This window comes from Acinonyx jubatus, chromosome B1, assembly GCF_027475565.1.
Source record: "Acinonyx jubatus isolate Ajub_Pintada_27869175 chromosome B1, VMU_Ajub_asm_v1.0, whole genome shotgun sequence".
In the NCBI taxonomy this organism is placed as follows: Eukaryota; Metazoa; Chordata; class Mammalia; order Carnivora; family Felidae; genus Acinonyx; species Acinonyx jubatus.
Genome location: NC_069382.1, coordinates 14949667 through 14969962, shown reverse-complemented (window position 1 = coordinate 14969962; position 20296 = coordinate 14949667). Strand labels below are relative to the sequence as shown.

The following is a 20296-nucleotide window of genomic DNA, read 5'->3' as shown; positions in this document are numbered from 1 at the left end:
CTATTTTTTTATAGTTTTAGTTTTCAGGAAGTTCCTCACACATATTGAGCCCAAATCTACATCCAAGGACATAGCCCTCTGGGGCTAGATGCTGCTGCTATTTAAAAAAAAAATTTTTTTTAATGTTTATTTGTGAGAGAGAGAAAGAGCACGCACACACAGGGGAGGGGCAGAGAGAGAGGGAGACACAAAATTCCAAGCAGGCTGCAGGCTCTGAGCTGTCAGCACATGTCCCAATGTGGGGCTCAAACCTACAAACCATGAGATCATGACCTGAGCCAAAGTTGGATGTTTCACCGACTGAGCCACCTAGATGCCCCCAGATGCTGCTCATATTGAAGGCAGTTAAGCATTATAAGAAGGCAGCAAGCAGGATAGGCGCACAAGATTTGGAAACAGAAAGATCTAGGTTTGAGTACTGGCTTTGCCACTTACCAGCTCTGTGACTTTGGTCAAGCCCAAACCTTACATTCCTAGTGCAAAATAGGATAATAATCAGACCTAACTTTGAGGATTGTTGTAAGGAGTAAATGACAAAATGAAAGTAAAGAATTAGCCCAGTTCCTGGCATATATACCTGCTTAAAAGCAGCTACAAAATGAGTCACTTCTCCTGAAACCTCAGCCTCCTCATTTGCAAAATGAAGTTACTAAGAACTACCATGCATGGTTATCCTGACATTAGCAAAATGTTATAAACTGGCAAGCACTTAGACACCTAATAGTTATACAATAAGTTTTATTTATTAATGTTATTTGAGCATTATTATAGCTCCCCCCTCCCACCCTCTTTGATAATATTCTTCAATATTCTCACTTTCTCAGAGACTTCCTCAGTTTCCTATTTACGTCAATTCCCCCTTCATATTCTGTCTCCATTTGTAGTACTTACACAGCTACAATTTTAACTTGTGTGATTACTTTGACTTCAGTTTCCTCTGTTACAGAGGCTATCCCTCACTATCTGTTCTCTCCTCCTTCTGTAGAAATAGAACGCTCATTACCTAGATACAAGGCCATCCAGAATAAAGACTACATTTCCCAGACTCCCTTGCAGTAAGGTGTGTGGCCACATGACTCAGTTCAGGCCAATGGGATGTGAACAGAGGGAAGGTACCTGACTTCTAAGTTATACTCTCACAGGCAAGGGGCATGCCCATCCCTTCACCCTTTTCTACTGGTTAGAAAGCAGACAGTGGTAGTGAGCCATCTGGACAAGGTAAAATAGGCAACATCTCAGGAAATAGCAAAAGCAGTAAGCCTAGTCTTTAACAATGCAGCCATATCCAGATACTCCATGAGAGAAATAGATTTCTATCTTGTCTAAGCCACATTAAGTTTTTTATTATGGCAACTAAACCTATCCTAATTTGCTATCCTCCATTAGACTATACATTCTAAGAAGGCAGAAACCATGTCCTATGGGCTAAACCACTGTATTCCTAGTGCCTGGACGCACTGACACAGCAGAGGCTGAAAAGATTTTGGTAAGTGAATAAAATCTAGTTATGTACTTTGGAGCTGTACAGAATAAATGGAATGACTCCATGGGTTAAACAACAATAGAGTAGTCCTAATCATCAAAGTTAACTTTCCTAAGCTAAACTTTAAATATTTATTTAAATATTAAAATTACAAAATCCACAAATTAAAAATATATGATTATTTGAACAATGTTACCTGTCAGCATAGTTTTATAAAATGCATTAGCACCAGGGCTCATACCATTTGGCAAAAGGGGCTTACTAAAATTTTTCAGTTAAGTCATGGACTCAGAGGGTGATAGGTTATCACTAGTTATCATTAGCCAGTTATTTCTTAACCACCTGTTAAGACAGGACCTAATCTAATTTATGCCTCTTCACACGGAGATTCAAGAGGAAAAGTACTTACTGGAATACAGTTATTATACAAAGTAACCAATAAATGAAATTAATCTCAGTGTAAATATGAATGAAGGTTATATTATCTAAAATAATCCTACTAACTTTTCTACCAAATAGTAAACATGTTAAATAAAAGGCTATATAATTCTAAGCTCACATTTCTACAATTTTTTCCAACTTTTGCTGATGTAGAAGATTAGTTATTTAAGACTAAGTTGGATAAAATTATATAAAGAATTAGGAGGAGGGACGCCTGGGTGGCTCAGTTGGTTGGGAGTTCAACTTCGGCTCAAGTCATGATCTCGCGGTCTGTGAGTTCAAAGTCCACATCAGCTCAGTGCTGACAGCTCAGAGCCTGGGGCCTGCTTTAGACTCTGTGTCTCCCTCTCTCTCAGCCCCTCCCCCACTCACACTCTGTTTCTCTCTCTCTCAAGCGTAAACATTAAAAAATAATATGTAAATATTTAAAAAAATTAGGAGGAAAAAATTTTAAATACCTACACCATTTCTGCCACACCAGTGTTTATTAATCTATGTTACAAACAGGATTTGCACTAGTGTTGGTTCAATTCGGGGTATTTCTGGTTTATAATACAATGTGCTACTTCTTAATGGTATGCCGTATTAAAGTGCCAGTAAAAATCTCTGAATCTCAATTCCTTCTTAGCTATACAATAGCTGTGTAATAAATCTTACCTGAGAATTTAAAAGTGTATCATACATCAGGGAAAAATCAGTATCTATGAATTATTTTAAAATAAAATTAAATTCAAAATAATTATGCATGTTATAATTTACCAAATACAATGAAATACAACTTTGGAATCTGTTTTTAAGGGTGTAATGGTTATTTTAAGAAAAGTATCCTTCTTGTTTGGTTTCTTTGGGGGAAGAGGGACTAATGTACATTTCTTCTGCATCAAAGCTAGGAGAGAAGGATGATGGAGTAGGAGGATCCTGAGTTCACTCCTTCCACAGATACACCAAGGCTGCAATTAAATACAGAACAGGTCCTCTGAGAGCAGCCTGATGACCTAAAAGAACAGAGCTAAAGATATAAAGGAAAAGCCATAAATAAGGGTAGGAGGGGCAAAGACCAGGTTGGCTCAGGAACCAAGCCCTAAACACGGTGACCAACAGGAGGAAGAGACATCACGAGGCACAGGTCTTCCCTGAGTAGCCATGGGTTCAAGGCCTACACCGAGCAGCCCTGCCTGCCCTGGAGATGTGCACCAGGAAGACCAGCCACCAGAAAAGGACATCGAAAAGGAGCAGAACTCCAGGAGAGCTGGAGAGCTGGAGGGTTAGGAAACCAAGACTCGACTCTGTTTTTTTTTTTTTTTTAATGTTTATTTACAGAGAGAAAGATAGTGCTCACGCGAGCAGGGAAGGGCAATGGGAGAGGGAGAGGGAGAATCCCAAGCAGGCTCCAAACCATCAGCACAGAGCTCAAGGTGGGGCTCAAACTCACCAACCATGAGCTCGAGACCTGAGCTGAAATCAAGAGCCGGTCACTTAACCAACTAAGCCACCAGGTGCCCCAAGACTCTACTCTTAAAGGGCTTGTGAGCAATCTTACTCCAAGACACAGCACAAAGATAACAGATTTCAAAAGCACTTGGTCCAGGGGCACCTGGGTGGCTCGTTGATTAAACCTCTGACTTCAGGTCAGGTCATGACCTCGTGGTCTGTGAGTTCTAGCCCCACCTAGGGCTCTGACAGCTCAGAGCCTGGAGCCTGCTTTGGATTCTGTGTCTCCCCCCCTCTCTCTGCCCCTCCCGACTTGTGTGCATGCACTCTCTCTCAAAAACAAACAAACACTAAAAAAAAAAAAAAAAAAGCACTTGGTCCATACAGGAGGAGATGTATTAATCTTAGTGTGTGTATCAGAGGAGAAGAGGAACTTTCTCTGGGAATTGAAGCACTAGTAAGCATCATTTTTCTTGTTCCCTGGCAGATACAATTTCCAAACACTCTCTCTCCACCTTGCTAGTACCATTCATTGAGCCCCAGCATCACCCTGTGGACTCAGCCCATCCAACCTGCCCACCCCATCAGGTGCTCCTCCAAAGTGGCTTCCCACATGCTATACCCAGCAGGTAAGCCCAGGCCAGGACTGACAACCCTGTAAAGCAACTCCTACCCAAGGAGAAGGGGGAAGGGTCAACCCCACCTACCAGCACATGCACAGCAGTCACAGCCAAGCCCTAGAGCCAGCTACAACAGAGGCTAACTCCACCCACAAGCACGTCCCCAGCAGCTGTAGCCACACCACTGGGTCCGTTGATCCTCCCACCCGCCCTGCCCACCAGTGCCCCTGACAGGAGTCAGGGCCCTGTCATGACAGAAGGGCACATACAACCCACACATGGGACACCCCTGGAGTACCTGGTTCTAGTGAGCAGGAGAGATTTCGCTTCTGGGGCCAGTAGGATGCCTTCTACATAAGGATACTACCTTCAAGACCAGGAAACAGAGCAGACTACCAAATACATAGAAATAAACATAGAAAAAATGAGAAAGAATATGTTCCAAATAGGGGAAAAAAAAAAAACAACCTCAAAGAAAGCATCGAACAAAAGAAAGATAAACAATCTACCTGATAAAGACTTCCAAGTAATGGTCATAAGGACGTATAGAACCAAAAGACCACATATAAATAAACCAATCTTAAGAAAAAAGAACAAAGCTGGAGGTATCACACTGCCAGATTTCATACTATACTACAAAGCTATAGTAATCAAAGTAGTATGGTACTGGCACAAAAGTACACACATAAATCAATGAAACAGAACACAGAGCACAGAAATAAACCCACAATTAAATGATCATTCTACAACAAAGAAGGAAAGAATATACAATGGATAAAAGACACTGTGTTCAATAAATAGTGCTGGGAAAACTGAATAGCTAGCTACACACAAAAGAATTCACTTTCTTTCATCGTATACAAAAATAAACTCGAAATGGATGAAAGAACTAAATGTAATGCCTGAAACCAAAAAACTCTTTAAAGAAACTATAGGCAGTAAACTCTAGGATATTTGAGCATTAGTTTTTGGATCTGTTTCCTCAGGTAAGGGTAACAAAAGCAAAATTAAACAACAAGGACTACATCAAACCAAAAAGTTTTTGCACAGAGAAGGAAACAATCAACAAAACAAAAAGACAATCTCCTGAATGGGAGAAGATATTTATAAATGATGTATCGAATAAGAAATTAATAGCCAAAATGTCTAAAGAACCCCTAACAACTCAACACCAAAAACAAAACTCTGATTTTAAAAACGTGCAGAGGACTTGAGTGACATTTTTCCAAAGAAGATGTCCAGATGGCCAACAGACATTAAAAAATGCTCAACATCACTCATCAGGGAAACGCAAATCAAAACCACAATAAGATATTACCTCACACAAGTCAGAATAGCTAGTATCAAAAAGACAAGAAATAAAAAGTATTGGCAAGGATGTAGAGAAAAGGGAACTCTTTTGCACTGTTGATGGTAACGTAAATTGGTGCAGCCTCTCTGGAAAACAGTATGAGATTTTTCAAAAAGTAAAAAAAGAACTACCGTATGATCCATCAATTCCATTCCTGGGGATTTACCCAAAGAAAACAAAAACACTGATTTAAAAAGATGTACACACTCCTATATTTACTGCACCATTATTTACAATAGCCAAGATATGGAAGACATCTAAGTGTCCACTGATAGATGAATGGATAAAGAAGATGTAATCATAAAGAATACGATTACTCAGCCATGAAAAACAATAAAATTTTGCCATTTGCCAGCACATGTGTTATGCTAAGTGAAATAGGTCAGACAGGGAAAGCCAAATTCCACATGGTTTCGCTTACCTGTGGAATCTAAAAAACAAGACAAATAAAACTAACCAAAATAGACTCATAGGAATACATAGTCATTAATATTATAATAACTTTATACGGTGACTAGACTCATCCTGATGGATCCTATATAATGTATATAGATGTCAAGTCACTGTGTTATACCCCTGAAACCAATATTAGATGTCAACTATACTTCATAATAAATAAACAAACAAACCTAAGTAAGGTGGGGCGGGGGGGAGGCAAAGCCAAAAGAAAGCTAACATATGATTTTTTTTTAAAAATATTTGCGGGGTGGGGCATTTGGGGGTTCAGTCGGTTAAGCGTCCAACTTTGGCTCAGGTCATGATCTCACAGTTCATGAGTTTGAGCCTCACATGGGGCTCTGTGAGGCTCCATTGGGCTCTGCACTAACAGTACAGAGCATGCTTGGGATTCTTGCTCTCCCCTCTCTCTGCCCCTCCCCTGCTCATGCTTTTTTTCCTCTCTCAGGATAAATACACACTTTTAAAAAAACTATTTGCATACATTTTTCACAAAAAATTTTAAAAACATATAGTGATTCAACATAATTGGGCAGATATTCTCTACCAAAAACATTTTGAGATATATTTTTTCTAATTTTAAGTTTTATCTATTTATTTGGGGAGAGAGAGAGAAAAAAAATACAAGTGGGGGAGGGGCAGAGAGAGGAAGAGAGAGAGAATCCCAAGCAGACCCTGCACTGTCAGCACAGAGCCCGAAATGGAGCTGGAACCTATGAACTGTGAGATCATGACCTGAGCCCAAGTTGGATACTTACCTGACTAAGCCACCTGAGCACCCTTGAGATATATTTAAAGTTATAAAATGTGTCATCTACAATTAACATCTAAAAGAAAAAAGTTAATCAATAAATGTTAATGCCTACTCTGGGCCCAAATAAAAACCAAGTTTAATGTAATTTAATGTAATAAAATATTAAAAGATTTTATAAACATACATAATAGTGTTCAGTTGAACAAGCCCATATTATCCCTTTTGTTAGTAACTTCCTGGTTGACACTGCTAAATCAAAAACAACCTAGAATTACAGTCTTTTCTCCTTTAAAAACAATGTTAACTGAATTACTAGACCATGTTTTACCAATAGTATAAGACCTGGAATAAGAATTAAGTCTTTCTAGACCTTAGTTTCCTCATTTATGATGGCACAATAATTTCCAAAATCATTGTGAGCAAAAAAAATTATGATACCTTTTTTTTTTTATTTTTTTTTTAATGTTTATTTATTTTTGAGACAGAGGGAGACAGAGTGCGAGTGGGGGGGAGAGGCAGAGAGAGAGACAGGGAGACACAGAATCTGAAACAGGCTCCAGGCTCCAAGCTGTCAGCACAGAGCCTGATGCGGGGCTCAAACCCATGAACCGTGAGATCACGACCTGAGCCAAAGTCGGACACTTAACCGACTGAGCCACCCAAGTGCCCCTTATTTTTTTAATTTGAGAGAGAGAGAGAAGCAAGCAGGGGAGAGGGGCAAAGGGAGAGAGAGAGAATCTCAAGCAGCCCAGCATGGAGCCGGATGTGGGGCTCGATCCCATGACCCTGGGATCATGACCTGAGCCAAAATCAAGATGGACACTCAACCAACTGAGCCGCCCAGGTACCCCTGTGATACAAATTTTTTTATTTTTTTTTTAAGTTATATTTATTTTGAGAGAGAGAACCAGCAGGGGAGGGACAGAGAAGGAAAGAGAGACACAGAGAAACAGACAGAGAGACAGAGAGAGAAAGAGAATATCCCAAGCAGGCTCCAGGCTGTCAGCACAGAGCCTGACTTGAGGCTCAATCTGACGAACCATAAGATCATGACCTTAGCCAAGATCCAAGTCATATGCTTAACTGGCTGAGTCACCCAGGCACCCCTATGACACAATTTTTAATCAAAGTTTTCTTGAAATTCATCTTACTACCTGATTTTTACAGTAACAATTACTTTGCCTTTTTACCAGAGTCAGCTATTTATAATATAAAGAGAATTAACATATAATTTAAAAAGTGTCCAAACTGCCATCTTTCTCAAGGCTATTTTTTATAGATGTGCTAATATCACAAAACATATGGACCAGAACTGAACCTTTGGTCTCTGTGGAACTTTACTCAGAAAAGTCACATTAAGAAATGAAGGTCAAAAGGAAGAGGAAAAAAAAAAAGGAGCTGAAACACAGAAGCCAAATATTACATAGGTTGGATGCACTTAATGAATGAATAAATGAATGAAGAGATATACAGATATAAGAAGAAAAACCCAAGTTATTAATGTACCTCGATGAGTAACGCAACCATCTTTTTCCCATCAGCTTCAGGATTCGCATGTTTGTTAAATTCCAAATCAAAATAAAGCTTGCACACAGCGTTTTCAGGAATGACTTCATAGCAGTGTAAGAGATTTTTTCTAATTGAATAATGCAAGATTATTAGGTTTACATCTTATACCTTTTAAATCATAATAGCTGCTTTTATATTTCAAGATACTGTATTAACTGTGATTTAATTACATATAACTATGGCACAGTGAAGGCATGACAAAGTAAACTGCTCACAGTAGGTTTATGGATCATATTATCAAGAGCTCCCATCACACAACATGTAATAATTGTATTCGTAACATTATTTAACTTGAAAATATTTTCAAGTGCTGATAATTTTCACATTGTATGACAATTCTTGGCTTTTTGGTGTCATGATAAAGCAAATCCTGTCTAAGAAAAGAACTTTCTCACACCGGAATCCCACCAAGATCACATATATTCTTGGGATTCGATAAATTTTTTGAGAATTTTTAAGATTTGTATTTTCATTAGGAAAACAGGCTTTTCAAAATTGGCTAAAAACATATTCTAAATCACCTGACTTCAACGAGCTTTCAATGCTCCCACGTGGATCAGGAGATAGGACTTTAACACGGGTTAATAAGAACAGATACTGACTTGATAAGTAAATGATTACTTGCGCTAAGTGAAGTTCAGATGGCATCCTATGTAAGTAAAAGGTTTGTAATTTCAACACAGAAAAGTGATGGGGGATTGGGTCATCATGTGACACAGATTATTTAGGAACTCAAAACACACACACACACACACACACACACACACACACACACGGTTGGTTACGTAGTACTCTTCTCCCAACACCTGGTGAGATCATTCAGTGTTGCCATGACAAGGAAGCTCCAGAATTCAATTCTACCAGTAAAGGACTATTGTGTGATTGAGAACTGTAACAGTTAATTCAGCCAGAATCAATTTCACAAACATAACTAGATGAAGGAAATGTAACTTTAACATGCTGTGCTTTACAGACTTACCGGGATTTATAGTAAAACCAAAGTTGAGTGTAGGTTGTTACCAGATAAATACGTTGTCCATCACCCACTTTGTATTCCAAAGCAAATACATGAACATCCTTCATAGAAATCAAAAATAATATTCAAAAAATTAATAGAGTACAAATCCAAAAACCCACTATAGCTACTCAATGCTTATGAAGAATTTTGTCAAATTTTGAAAAACTGGAATTTGAACATCATTCTGTATTACTAAAAATAAGAAAAATAGTCAGTACATCTACACCAATCAAAATCTTTACTTTAAATGTAAATGGACTAAATCCTCCAGTCAAACAACAAAGGGTAACTGACTGAATGGATAAAAAACACAAGACCCATCTATATGCTGCCTACCAGAGACTCACTTCAGACTGAAAGACACATAAACTGAAAAAGGGATAGAAAAAGATATTCCATACAAATGGAAATGAAAAAAAAAAGCTGGAGTGGCAATACTTCTAGCAAACAGAATAGGTTTAAGACAAACACTATAACAAGAAACAAAGAAGGTCATAACATGATGATAAAGGGATCAGTCTAACAAGAGGATACGGCAATTGTAAACGTCTATGCACCCAACATAAGAGCACCTAAATATATTAAGTACTAACAGACAAAGAGGGAGAAAATGACAGTAATACAATAACAGTAGCATACTTTAACACTCCATTTACATCAATGGATAGATCATCCAGACAAAAAAAATCAATAAAGTAACTTTGGCTTTGAATGACACACTAAACCATATGGATTTAATAAATATATACAGAACATTTCATCCCCAAACGGCAGAAAACACATTCTTTCCAAGTGCACATGGAACATTCCAGGATATGTCAGGCCACCAAACAAGTCTCAATAAATTTAAAAGGACTGAAATCATATCAAGCATCTTTTCCAACAGTAACAATATGAAACCAGAAATCAATATGAGAAAAAAACTGGAAATAAATGTGCTAGTAAAAAAACCAATGGGCCAATGGAGAAATCAAAGGGAAATCAAAAAATACCTGGACACACGAGAAAATGGAAACACAATGGCTCCAAATTTACAGGAGACACAGAAAAAGCAGTTCTATTAGAGGCAAGTTTATAGCAATACAGGCCTACTTCAAGAAACAAGAAAAATCTCAAAGAAGCAATCTAAACTTACACCTAAAGGAACAAAACAAGAATAAAAAAAGCCCAAAATTAGAAGGAAGAAAATAATAAAGATCAGAGTGGAAACAAAGACTAAAAGACAATAGAAAATATCAGTGGAATTAAGAACTGGTTCTTTGAAAAGATAAACAAAATTGATATAACCAGACTCATCAAGAATAAGAAAGACAACTCAAAAATAAAATCAGAAATAAAAGAGGGGCACCTGGGTGGCTCAGTCGGTTAAGTGTCCGACTTCCACTCAGGTCATGATCTCACGGCTTATGAGTTCAAGCCCCACGTCGGGCTCTGTGCTGACAGCTCAGAGCCTGGAGCCTCTTCAGATTCTGTGTCTTTCTCTCTCTCTCTGTCCCTCCCCTGCTAACACTCTGTCTCTCTCAAAAATAAATAAACATTGAAAAAAATAAAAAAAATAAAAAGAGAAGTTACAACTGACACCACAAAAACACAAAAGATTAAAGGGACTACTACATCTTTTGATTAGGTCTGGGTCTTTTAATAAGCCTGTTCTGGACCATGAACTTCATACTGGCTTATCAGCCCACCCACTAGGTGAGGCAGGATGATTAGAGTGGGCTGGAGATAGGTATTTCATTAGGTATTTTATTATTTAGTTTAGCTCTGATAAAATCCTGACAGCTTAAACCATGGTTAAATAGTGTCTCCTCAGTGTAGACCATGTTAAAAAGAACAGACTGCTTTGACGTATTTCTAATTGGTTCCTCTTTTCTTCTCCCTGCTGGAAGCATGAGATTTTTCTCTGGTGTTCATTGTGAGAAATTGATAGAGCTCCCCAGGGGGAGAATTTCATAAAAGTGTGGGGCCATTTCTGCTTCTCCTTCTTCCTCTCCCCCCCACCCCATGACGGGTCTTCTTAGAGATTTTCTCTCTCAGACTTGTCCATCCTTTGACTCCAGCAAGTTATCAGTTACAGTCCAGGTTTCCCTAACTTGACACTAGTTCCCAGAGAACAGAGGTTACTGCTCATGGGTCTTTTCTCCAGGAGGCTATGATTCTCTGTTTTTGTCTGTCAATCTTTCCAATTTGGGGGAGCAGTGGCTTACCTGTGTTCTCACTTCTCTTACAGATCTAAGAAAAGTTGTTGATTTTTCAGTTTGTTCAGCTTTTTATACTACTTAGGTAAAAAATTAGTGTTGTTGGGACACAGTGGCCTCCTATATGGATTGGAAATTGGAAGTCTACATATTTCTTTAAAAAAATTTTTTTTTTAACGTTTATTTATTTTTGAGACAGAGAGAGAGCATGATCGGGGGAGGGGCAGAGAGAGAGGGAGACACAGAATCAAAAGCAGGCTCCAGGCTCTGAGCCATCAGCCCAGAGCCCAACACAAGGCTCGAACTCACGGACTCACGGACCGTGAGACTGTGACCTGAGCTGAAGTCGGACGCTTAACCGACTGAGCCACCCAGGTGCCCCTACATATTTCTTTTAAAATACGTATCTCTGTGTTTTTAGGATGTGAATTTGGCACTGTTTTTTCATAAATTTTTAGATTTAAAAAATAAAAATAAAAAGTGGAAAAAAAATAAAGGGACTACTACAAGAAAGTATATGCCAACAAATTGGACAACTTAGAAGAAATGGACAAATCCATAGTAACATAAAGTTTTCCAAGACTAAATCAGAAATAGAAAATGGATTACTAGTAATGAAATTCAACTGGTAATCAAAAACTCCCCAAAAAACAAAAGTCTAGGGCCAGATGGCTTCACAGGTGAATTTTACCAAACATCTTTTACTCATTTTTTAAAAAGTTTATATGTTTATTTTGAGAGAGACAGAGAGCGAGTGAGCACAGGCAGAAGAGGAGCAGTGAGAGGGAGAGAGAGAATCCCAAGCAGGCTCTGCACTGTCAGCACGAACTTGATGTGGGGCTTGAATCCACAAACCCCAATATCATGACCTGAGCCAAAACCAAGGGTCAGGCGCTCAACTGACTGAGTCCTCCAGGTGCTCCTCACCAAACATCTTTTAAAGAAGAGTTAATAACTATGCTTCTCAAACTATTCCAAAATATATAAGAGGAAGGAATGCTTTTTTTTTTAAAGGAATACTTCTGAATTTGTTCTGAAAGAACAGCATTACCCTCAAACTAAACCAAAGACACTAAAAAAAAAAAAAGTAGACTATTATCCCTGATGAGCACAGATGTAAAAATCTTCAACAAAATATTAGCAAATCTAACACAATACATTAAAAGGATCATTCACCAGGGCGCCTGGGTGGCTCAGTCATTGAGCGTCCAACTTCAGCTCAGGTCATGGTCTCGCAGTTCGCGGGTTCGAGCCCTGCGTCCGGCTCTGTGCTAACAAACAGGTCAGAGCCTGGAGCCTGCTTCAGATTCTGTATCTCTCTCTCCCCCTCCCCTGCTCATGCTCTGCCTCTCTCTGTCTCTCAAAAATAAATGAATGTTAAAAAAATTTTTTTTTAATAAAAAAAATTTAAAAAAAAAGATCATTCACCATGATTAAGTGGGGTTTATTCCAGGGATGCAAGGATGGATCAATACCCACAAATCAATCAGCATAATACAACACTTTAAAAAGCATTTGACCAAATTCCATATCATAACACTATCAACAAAATGAGTATTGAGGGAATATCTCAACATAATAAAGACCATATATGACAGACCCATAGCCAGCATCATCCTCAACAATGAAAAGTTGAAAGCTTTCCCTTTAAGATCAAGAAAGGATAAACATGCCCACTTTCCCCACTTTTGTTCAACACAGTACTAGAAGTCCTAACCACAGCAATCAGACAAGAAAAAGGAGGGGGAAAAGGGCATCCAAACTGGTAAGGAAGAAGTAAAACTGTCACTATTTGCAGAGGACATGATACTACATATAGAAAACCCTAAAGACTCCACCAAAAAATAATTACAATAAATGAATTCAATAGAATTGCGGGATACAAAATTAACATACAGAAATCAAGTGTACTTTTAAATACTAATAGTGAGCTATCAGAAAGAAATTAAGAAAATAATCTCATTTACAGTTGCATCAAAAGGAATAAAACACCTAGGAATAAATTCAATCAACGAAGTGAAAGACCTGTACTCTGAAAACCATGAGACACTGATTAAAGAACTGAAGACAACAAAAATGGAAAGATATACAATGCTCATGGATCTGAAGAAGTAATACTGTTATAATGTCCATATTATCCAAAGCCATCTACAGATCGAATGCAATCCCTACCAAAATACCAATAATATCTTTCACAAAACTAGCACAAATAATCCTAAAATTTGTAGGGAACCAAAGAAGATCACAAATAGCCAAAGCAGTCTTCAGCAAGAAGAACTAAGCTGGAAGTATTCCAACCCCAGATTTCAAAGTAGATTACAATTCTATAGATATCAAAATAGTATGGCACTGGCACAAAAGTACACACACAAATCAATGGAACAGGATAGAGAGCCCAGAAATAAATCCATAATTATAAGGTCAATTAATCTATAACAAAGGAGGCAAGAATATGCAATGAGGAAAAGACAGTCTCCTCAATAAATGGTGCTGAGAAAACTGGATAGCTAATGCAAACAAATGAAACTGGGCCGCTTTTTCGCACCATACACAAAAATAAACTCAAAACAGATTAAAGACCTAAATATAAGACCTAAAACCATAAACCTCCTTAAAGAAAATACAGGCAGTAAACTCTTGGACATCAGCCTTAGCAATATTTTTCTGGATCTATCTCCCCAGGCAGTGGAAACAAAAGCAAAAATAAACAATTGGGACTACACCAAGCTAAAAAGCTTTTGCACAGCAAAAGACACCATCAACAAAATGCAAAAGCAACCTCCTGAATGGGAGAAGATATTTACAAATGATATATCTGATAAGGGGCTAATATCCAAAGTAATATAAAGAACTCTTACAACTCAACACCAAAAAAAAATCTGACTTTAAAAATGTGCAGAGCACTTGAATAGACATTTTTCCAAAGAAGACCTATAGATGGACAACAGACACATGAAGAAATGCTCACCATCACTAATCATCCCGGAAATGCAAATCAAAACCACACTGAGATACCACCTTGCCCCCATCAGAATGGCTAGTATCAAAAAGACCAGAAATAACCATGTTTGTAAGGATTTGGAGAAAAGGGAACACTCATGCAGCACTGTTGGTGGGAACGTAAGTTGGTGCAGCCGTTATGGAAAACAGAATGGAGGTTCCTCAAAAAAATTAAAATAGAAATACCATACAATCCAGTAATTCGGTATTTACCTGAAGAAAATGAAAGCACTAATTCAGAAGAATATGTGTACCCATATTTATTTATAACAGCCAACATATGGAACACACCGAGTGTCCACTGACAGATGAATGGATAAAGAAGATACAGTATATGTACTCAAAGGAATATTACTCAGCCCTAAAAAAAAAAAAAGAATGAAGTCTTGCTGTTCGCAACATGGATGGACATAGAGGGTATTATGCTAAGTGAAATAAGTTAGAGAAAAACAAGGATCATATGATTTCATTTATATGTGGAATCTAAAAACAAAACGAACCTAAAACAGACTCATAAATACAGAGAATAAACCGGTGGTTGCCAAAGTGGGGTAGGGAGGAGATGGAGAGACAAGAGAAATAGGGGAAGGGGATTAAAAAGTACAATCTTCCACTTATAAAATAAATAAGTCATGGTGATGAAAAGGACAGCATAGGGAATATAGTCAATAATATTGGAGTAACTTTGTTGATAGATGGTAACTAGACTTACTGTGGTGAGTATTTTGTATGTATAGAACTGTCAAATCACTATGTTGTTCACCTGAAACTGATATACTTACTATGTCAACTATATTTGAAAAAAACATTTTTTTAAGTATCATTACAAATTTTTCAAACCAATTGGCACTACACAGGTCATTGCTCTTCATTCTTAATATAAAGTAAATGGCCAATAATTCATAGGGATATGTTTTGCAAACAATGTGATATTTAGATCACGATTCTTTTGTAGATCATGTGGGCTGGAATGAACACAAACAACGATTTTTAGTTTGTTTTTAGAAATCTAAAGTTACAGTAGCCCCAGAAATAAAGGCAGGAGATGAGAAAATTACCTCTTTACAGCTTTTAACAAAATTAAAGGCTTCAGTTTGCCGATGGAATAGTTTCCAAATGGAAGGTGGTTCTTCTGGCTTGGACAATCTCGGTCTGTATACTGAGGACAATGGTTTCCTCTCATAACAAGCTGCTCGTTCTTCAATTTGCTTCAGTTTTGCTTCCCATTTTCTCTCCATTGGTTCAGAAGTTACGGGAAACTAAATCCTATCCTGTGTAAGATTTCTACCAATTAGTACTAAAAAAAACAAGGACATCAATTTCTTTGTTTAGAATATATATACATATTTTTTGGTAAAACTTCAAAACCCATTTCCTAATGGCTATTTCCTTATCCTATTTATTTACTTATTTATTTTACATGAAGTTTTAATGTGAAATGAGAACATGGCTAGTTGTCAGATATCTTTCAATCTTGGTTCTTCTAACAGTGCTATGATTTTAGAAGTTCGCTGAGCCTTAACTGCAAAATGGGGATCAATGTCATCCTGAATACTTTATGTAATTATCAGGATACATGTGATAAGACCTAAGAAAACGTTTTGTAAATTACAAAGTCGCAGGTAAATACAAGTGGTTTCTGTATCATTATCGTTTTCACTAGAACCACTTTAATGCATCAAGCACTATTGACCTTGCCCAAGTCGTCCTACTACTTTGGCCATGACTCTTGTGCTACTACTTCTCAGGGCAGAGTTCATTTCCAGACACCACTGTGCAACTCTTAGTTCCCTTTCCTTCTATGTTTCTATCCATTTCTTTTCTTTTCACCCAACACAGCCGTTAGTTGGGAGGACAACACCGTGTATAAATGGGAACTGCAATATTGGCTACTTTGGTTTAGGATGTCTATGTTCATCATAAGCACGACTGAAGACGGGAATAAATAAATTTTAATCTATGTCTGTTAATGACTGTAATTTTGTGATCAATGTGAAATGATGGTCTTTTAACACTTGTTTATTAATCTAATCATATATGTTTTTGTTTGCATACGTTTCCATTTTAACCAGGTGAGGGGGCCAGGCAATACTTTTTCAACTTTTGATTATGTTTTACTTAGAAAAAAAAAAAAAGCATGAGTTTTTAGAAGGGGAAAAAAGCTTGTATCATAGGTAGATAATGGCCACAAAATTTTTGCCATTCCTCCCATCAATAGCTGCTGTCTGAGCCCACTCCCACACTGACTCTGTGTTTGGTCATGTGACTTGCTTTGGTCACATCAACAATGTGAATCTCAATGTCACATCAACAAATGTGAAGCAAACTAGTGGCGTTAAGTGCTTTTGCACTGGATTTGGCTATGCTGTAGTCCCACCCTGGGACTGTCATGCCAGAACTCTAGCCTCATAGAGGATAAAAAGCCACCTGGAGAAGAACCCAAGTTACCCCAGGTAACAGCCAACATCAACTATCAGATATATTGAGTTAAGCTATTTTGGATCAGGCACCCACCAGAATTCAATGTGTAAGTAAGCCTGAGTGAGTTCAGGTGAGATCTGCAAAGCAGCTGTTCAACCCACAGAACTGGAAGAAAACATTACTTTTTGTTTAAGCCTAGAAGTTTTGGTGTGATGTTTTACACAGAAATAGAAAACCGATGTAGTCTCCCTCTTCATCAATATCATCTATGTCATAATTTACTGATATATAAAACACATACATTCATTTTATAAACCGAAATAACAACATAAACTACAGCATTTGAGGGGAAAATTCCTATTTACCTTTCGCGATGCCTTTCCAGTACTTGTGCTTATCATGTTGATAAATATTCTCTTGAATTTTAGCAGAAAACCTTCCAACAACACAAACTCACTGGCAAATGATACGTTCCCGGGAAGGAAAAACAGGTTCATCCTAGAAGACTGAGATGGTAAAACGTCATGACTGTTAAATTTCACATTTGACTCCAACCATAACAGACCTAAGAAAGATTGCTCTCTCAAAGTTACACCTGATCCAGATGAAAATTATAAATTACAAACCAAGAGGGGCACCTGGGTGGCTTAGTCGGTTAAGCATCCAACTTCAGCTCAGGTCGTGATCTCCCAGTTGATGGGTTTGAGCCCCACACATCCAGCTCTTATGCTGACAGCTCAGAGCCTGGAGTCTGCTTCTGATTCTGCGTCTCCCTCTCCCTCTCTGCCCCTCCCCTGCTGGCACATGCACTCTCCATCTCTCTCTCAAAAATAAATAAACATTAAAAAAATTTTTAGAAACATTAAAAATATTTTAATAAATAAATAAATTATAACCAACGTAATTCTAAAGATATCAACATAAATTTCATTACAGGTATGCCGCGGAAAGGAATACAATTTCACTGGATTGAAGAGACAGGATAATTTTTGACGAAATGGCTTTTTCAATACGAAGTGATACGGGGGCTCCATAATGCTAGATTCTGAGTACAAAGTTTATTTTAATTTGTTTCACATACAGATAAAAATCCTCAACATTTAGACAACCTAAGTGAGAAACTGATTCTCTTCTATAAAGTATAACTTTTAATAAAGCCCACTGATGACTTAATAAAGACAAGAAACACAGAATGCATTTAGATAGGATCTGTAGCTCTAGGATCTAACCAGTAACTGACGAAGAATAACCATGTACATGTTCACACTTAGTGACACTGACATCAGGAAAATTTTTGATTTTGTAAAAATGCAGGCATGACCATGAGAGTATGGTTTGACAGCTCACTGAACTGAGGAAACCATAGTGCCAACAGAGAACAAAGAGAAATTCAATGTTACTCCCTCATGTTGTTTGCACAGTTCAAAAATTTTAACAGCTGGGTTCACGGTTAGAAGACAACTGGGGGCCTCACTGTAGGAGCAGGAGGATTAAATGACAAAAGCAAAGGAAATGGAGAACAGGAAGGCATCTGGCATTCCGGTTTTGGACTATCATTTTCCTCATCTCTACCCTCTACAAGAAGAAACAGGTCACCAATTTTGAAATGCTTTTTTTTTAATGTTTATTTTTGAGAGAGACAGAGCGTGAGTGGGGAAGGGGCAGAGAGAGAGAGGGAGACACAGAATCTGAAACAGGGTCCAGCCTCTGAGCTGTCAGCATAGAGCCCGTGCGGGGTTCAAACTCCAAAACAGCAAGATCATGACCTAGGCTGAAGTTGGACACTTAACCCACTGAGCCACCCAAGTACCCCTCGAAATGCTTTTAATTCTCCTGGTGGGGAAGGATTGTGGTCTTTTACATAATTGTGCAGCAAAAACCTCTTTTCACACAGGACCATAACTATTTTTGGTAACAGTTTCCAAGTTCCAAAGAAAAATATTTGCTGTATTTTAAAATACTAGGCTTAAGAGCTCTATTATTTATTTCTTCACACTGTGCCGCAATGTTCTTTCTTCTTTCTCCTCCTTTTTTTAAAATAAGCTCTATGCCCGATGTGGGGCTTGAACTCATGACCTCAGGATCAAGAGTCACAAGCTCTACCAACGGAGTCAGCCAGCCAGGCACCCCCGACAGTGCTATTTAATTTTTTTTTAATGTTTATTTATTTCTGAGAGAGAGAGAGAAAGAGCATGAGCAGGGGAGGAGCAGAGACAGAGAGGGAGACACAGAATCCAAAGCAGGCTCCAGGCTCTGTCTGAGCTTTCAGAACAGAGCAGGATGTGGGGCTCGAACTCATGGACTGCGAGATCATGACTGGAGCCAAAGTCAGCCGCTTAACTGACTAAGCCACCCAGGCGCCACATCCCACAATGCTTTTTTCTTAACATTGCAATTAACCATGTTCGATACTGATTTTACAACTAAAGGTGGTCAGGCTAGAAAAAAGTCTGGCTGAGTCATTTTTGAGGAACCGTAGTGGAAGAAGAGGCAGAGGAAAGGGGGCAGAGAAAGGACATAGGCAGCCAACCTCAATAGCCCTGGTTTATGCCCAGACTTGCCCAGCTAGCATACTTGGTAGCTGGAGTCCCAGGAGCAGCTGGAATACAGATTCCCGGCCTCTAGGGAGAGCTAAAGCCTTGCCATGGTTCTCCCTGGTGCGCTTCTAGCTTCTTTCTTCTTTTGTCTAATCACAAGTCAGCTTCTCCCGGTGCCCTGAGAACAGATTCACCAGTATTTTGTGTTTCCTGGCATGTATGTTCCAGTTCCAGTGTTAATGTTCTGGTATTTGGCAATATTTTCTTAATAAAATCCCCTTGCTGGCCTCCTGGGACACATTTATACTACTTCTCCCACTACTAGAATATTCATGATCAAGTATGAGATTAAAATTCATTTACAGTAATATTGTTATAGAAGATTATATCCCAGATGAGTAACACCTGAAGAAATTAACTACACTAACTGAATCTTCTCCCCACCCCCCCACTCCGGTCACTTTGCCTCTCTATGCTTAAACAAAAGTAAGTCATATTAAAATTTCCCTAAGGGCACCTGGTTGGCTCAGTCGATTAAGCATCAGACTTCGGTTCAGGTCATGATCTCGAGTCGGTGCATTCCAGCCCTACGTTGGGCTCCATGCTGATAGCTCAGAGCCTGGAGCCTGTTTTGGATTCTGTGTCTCCCTCTCTCTCTACCCAAGCCCGCTCACACTCTGTCTTTCTGTCTCAAACATAAACATTAAAAAAAAAAAAATCAAATTTCCCAAAAATTTCTGGTAAGGGATAACAAAACATACAGTGACATATTATTCTTCTCCAGCTTCCCCTTTCTACCACCCCCAGTGGATCATCCATCCAAACAGCCTAACTCTGCCAGACTAATCACCTTTAAAACCAGATTCAGAACTTTCCATAGGGCCACTCATTAATGGTTCAGAGCATCACTCAGTTCACACTTTGATTCACCTCAAGAAGTCCAAACTCTCTCCAGAATCTGGACCAGATTCTAAACTGCTTTACAGTCTCTAGAATCACTTAATCATTTTATTTCTT

At 38.4% G+C, this 20296-nt stretch overlaps 1 protein-coding gene across 9 annotated transcripts in view; it reads right to left on the bottom strand.

The window, feature by feature from the left end:
- PRIMPOL (primase and DNA directed polymerase) overlaps nucleotides 1–20296 on the bottom strand; it is a 58131-nt gene that overhangs the window by 36647 nt on the left and 1188 nt on the right. For 8 of the 9 annotated variants that reach the window (XM_053216281.1, XM_027077101.2, XM_027077096.2 and 5 more), the window contains 4 exons: nucleotides 17108–17248; nucleotides 15380–15592; nucleotides 9085–9182; nucleotides 8043–8172 (listed from right to left, as the gene is read on the bottom strand). In XM_053216281.1, coding sequence (XP_053072256.1) covers nucleotides 8043–8172; nucleotides 9085–9182; nucleotides 15380–15559 — 408 coding nt within the window. In that variant the 5' untranslated portion in view covers nucleotides 15560–15592; nucleotides 17108–17248. Of the gene's footprint in view, nucleotides 1–8042; nucleotides 8173–9084; nucleotides 9183–15379; nucleotides 15619–17107; nucleotides 17249–20296 lie in introns of all 9 variants that reach the window. The other variant, XM_027077099.2, reaches the window with a different exon arrangement.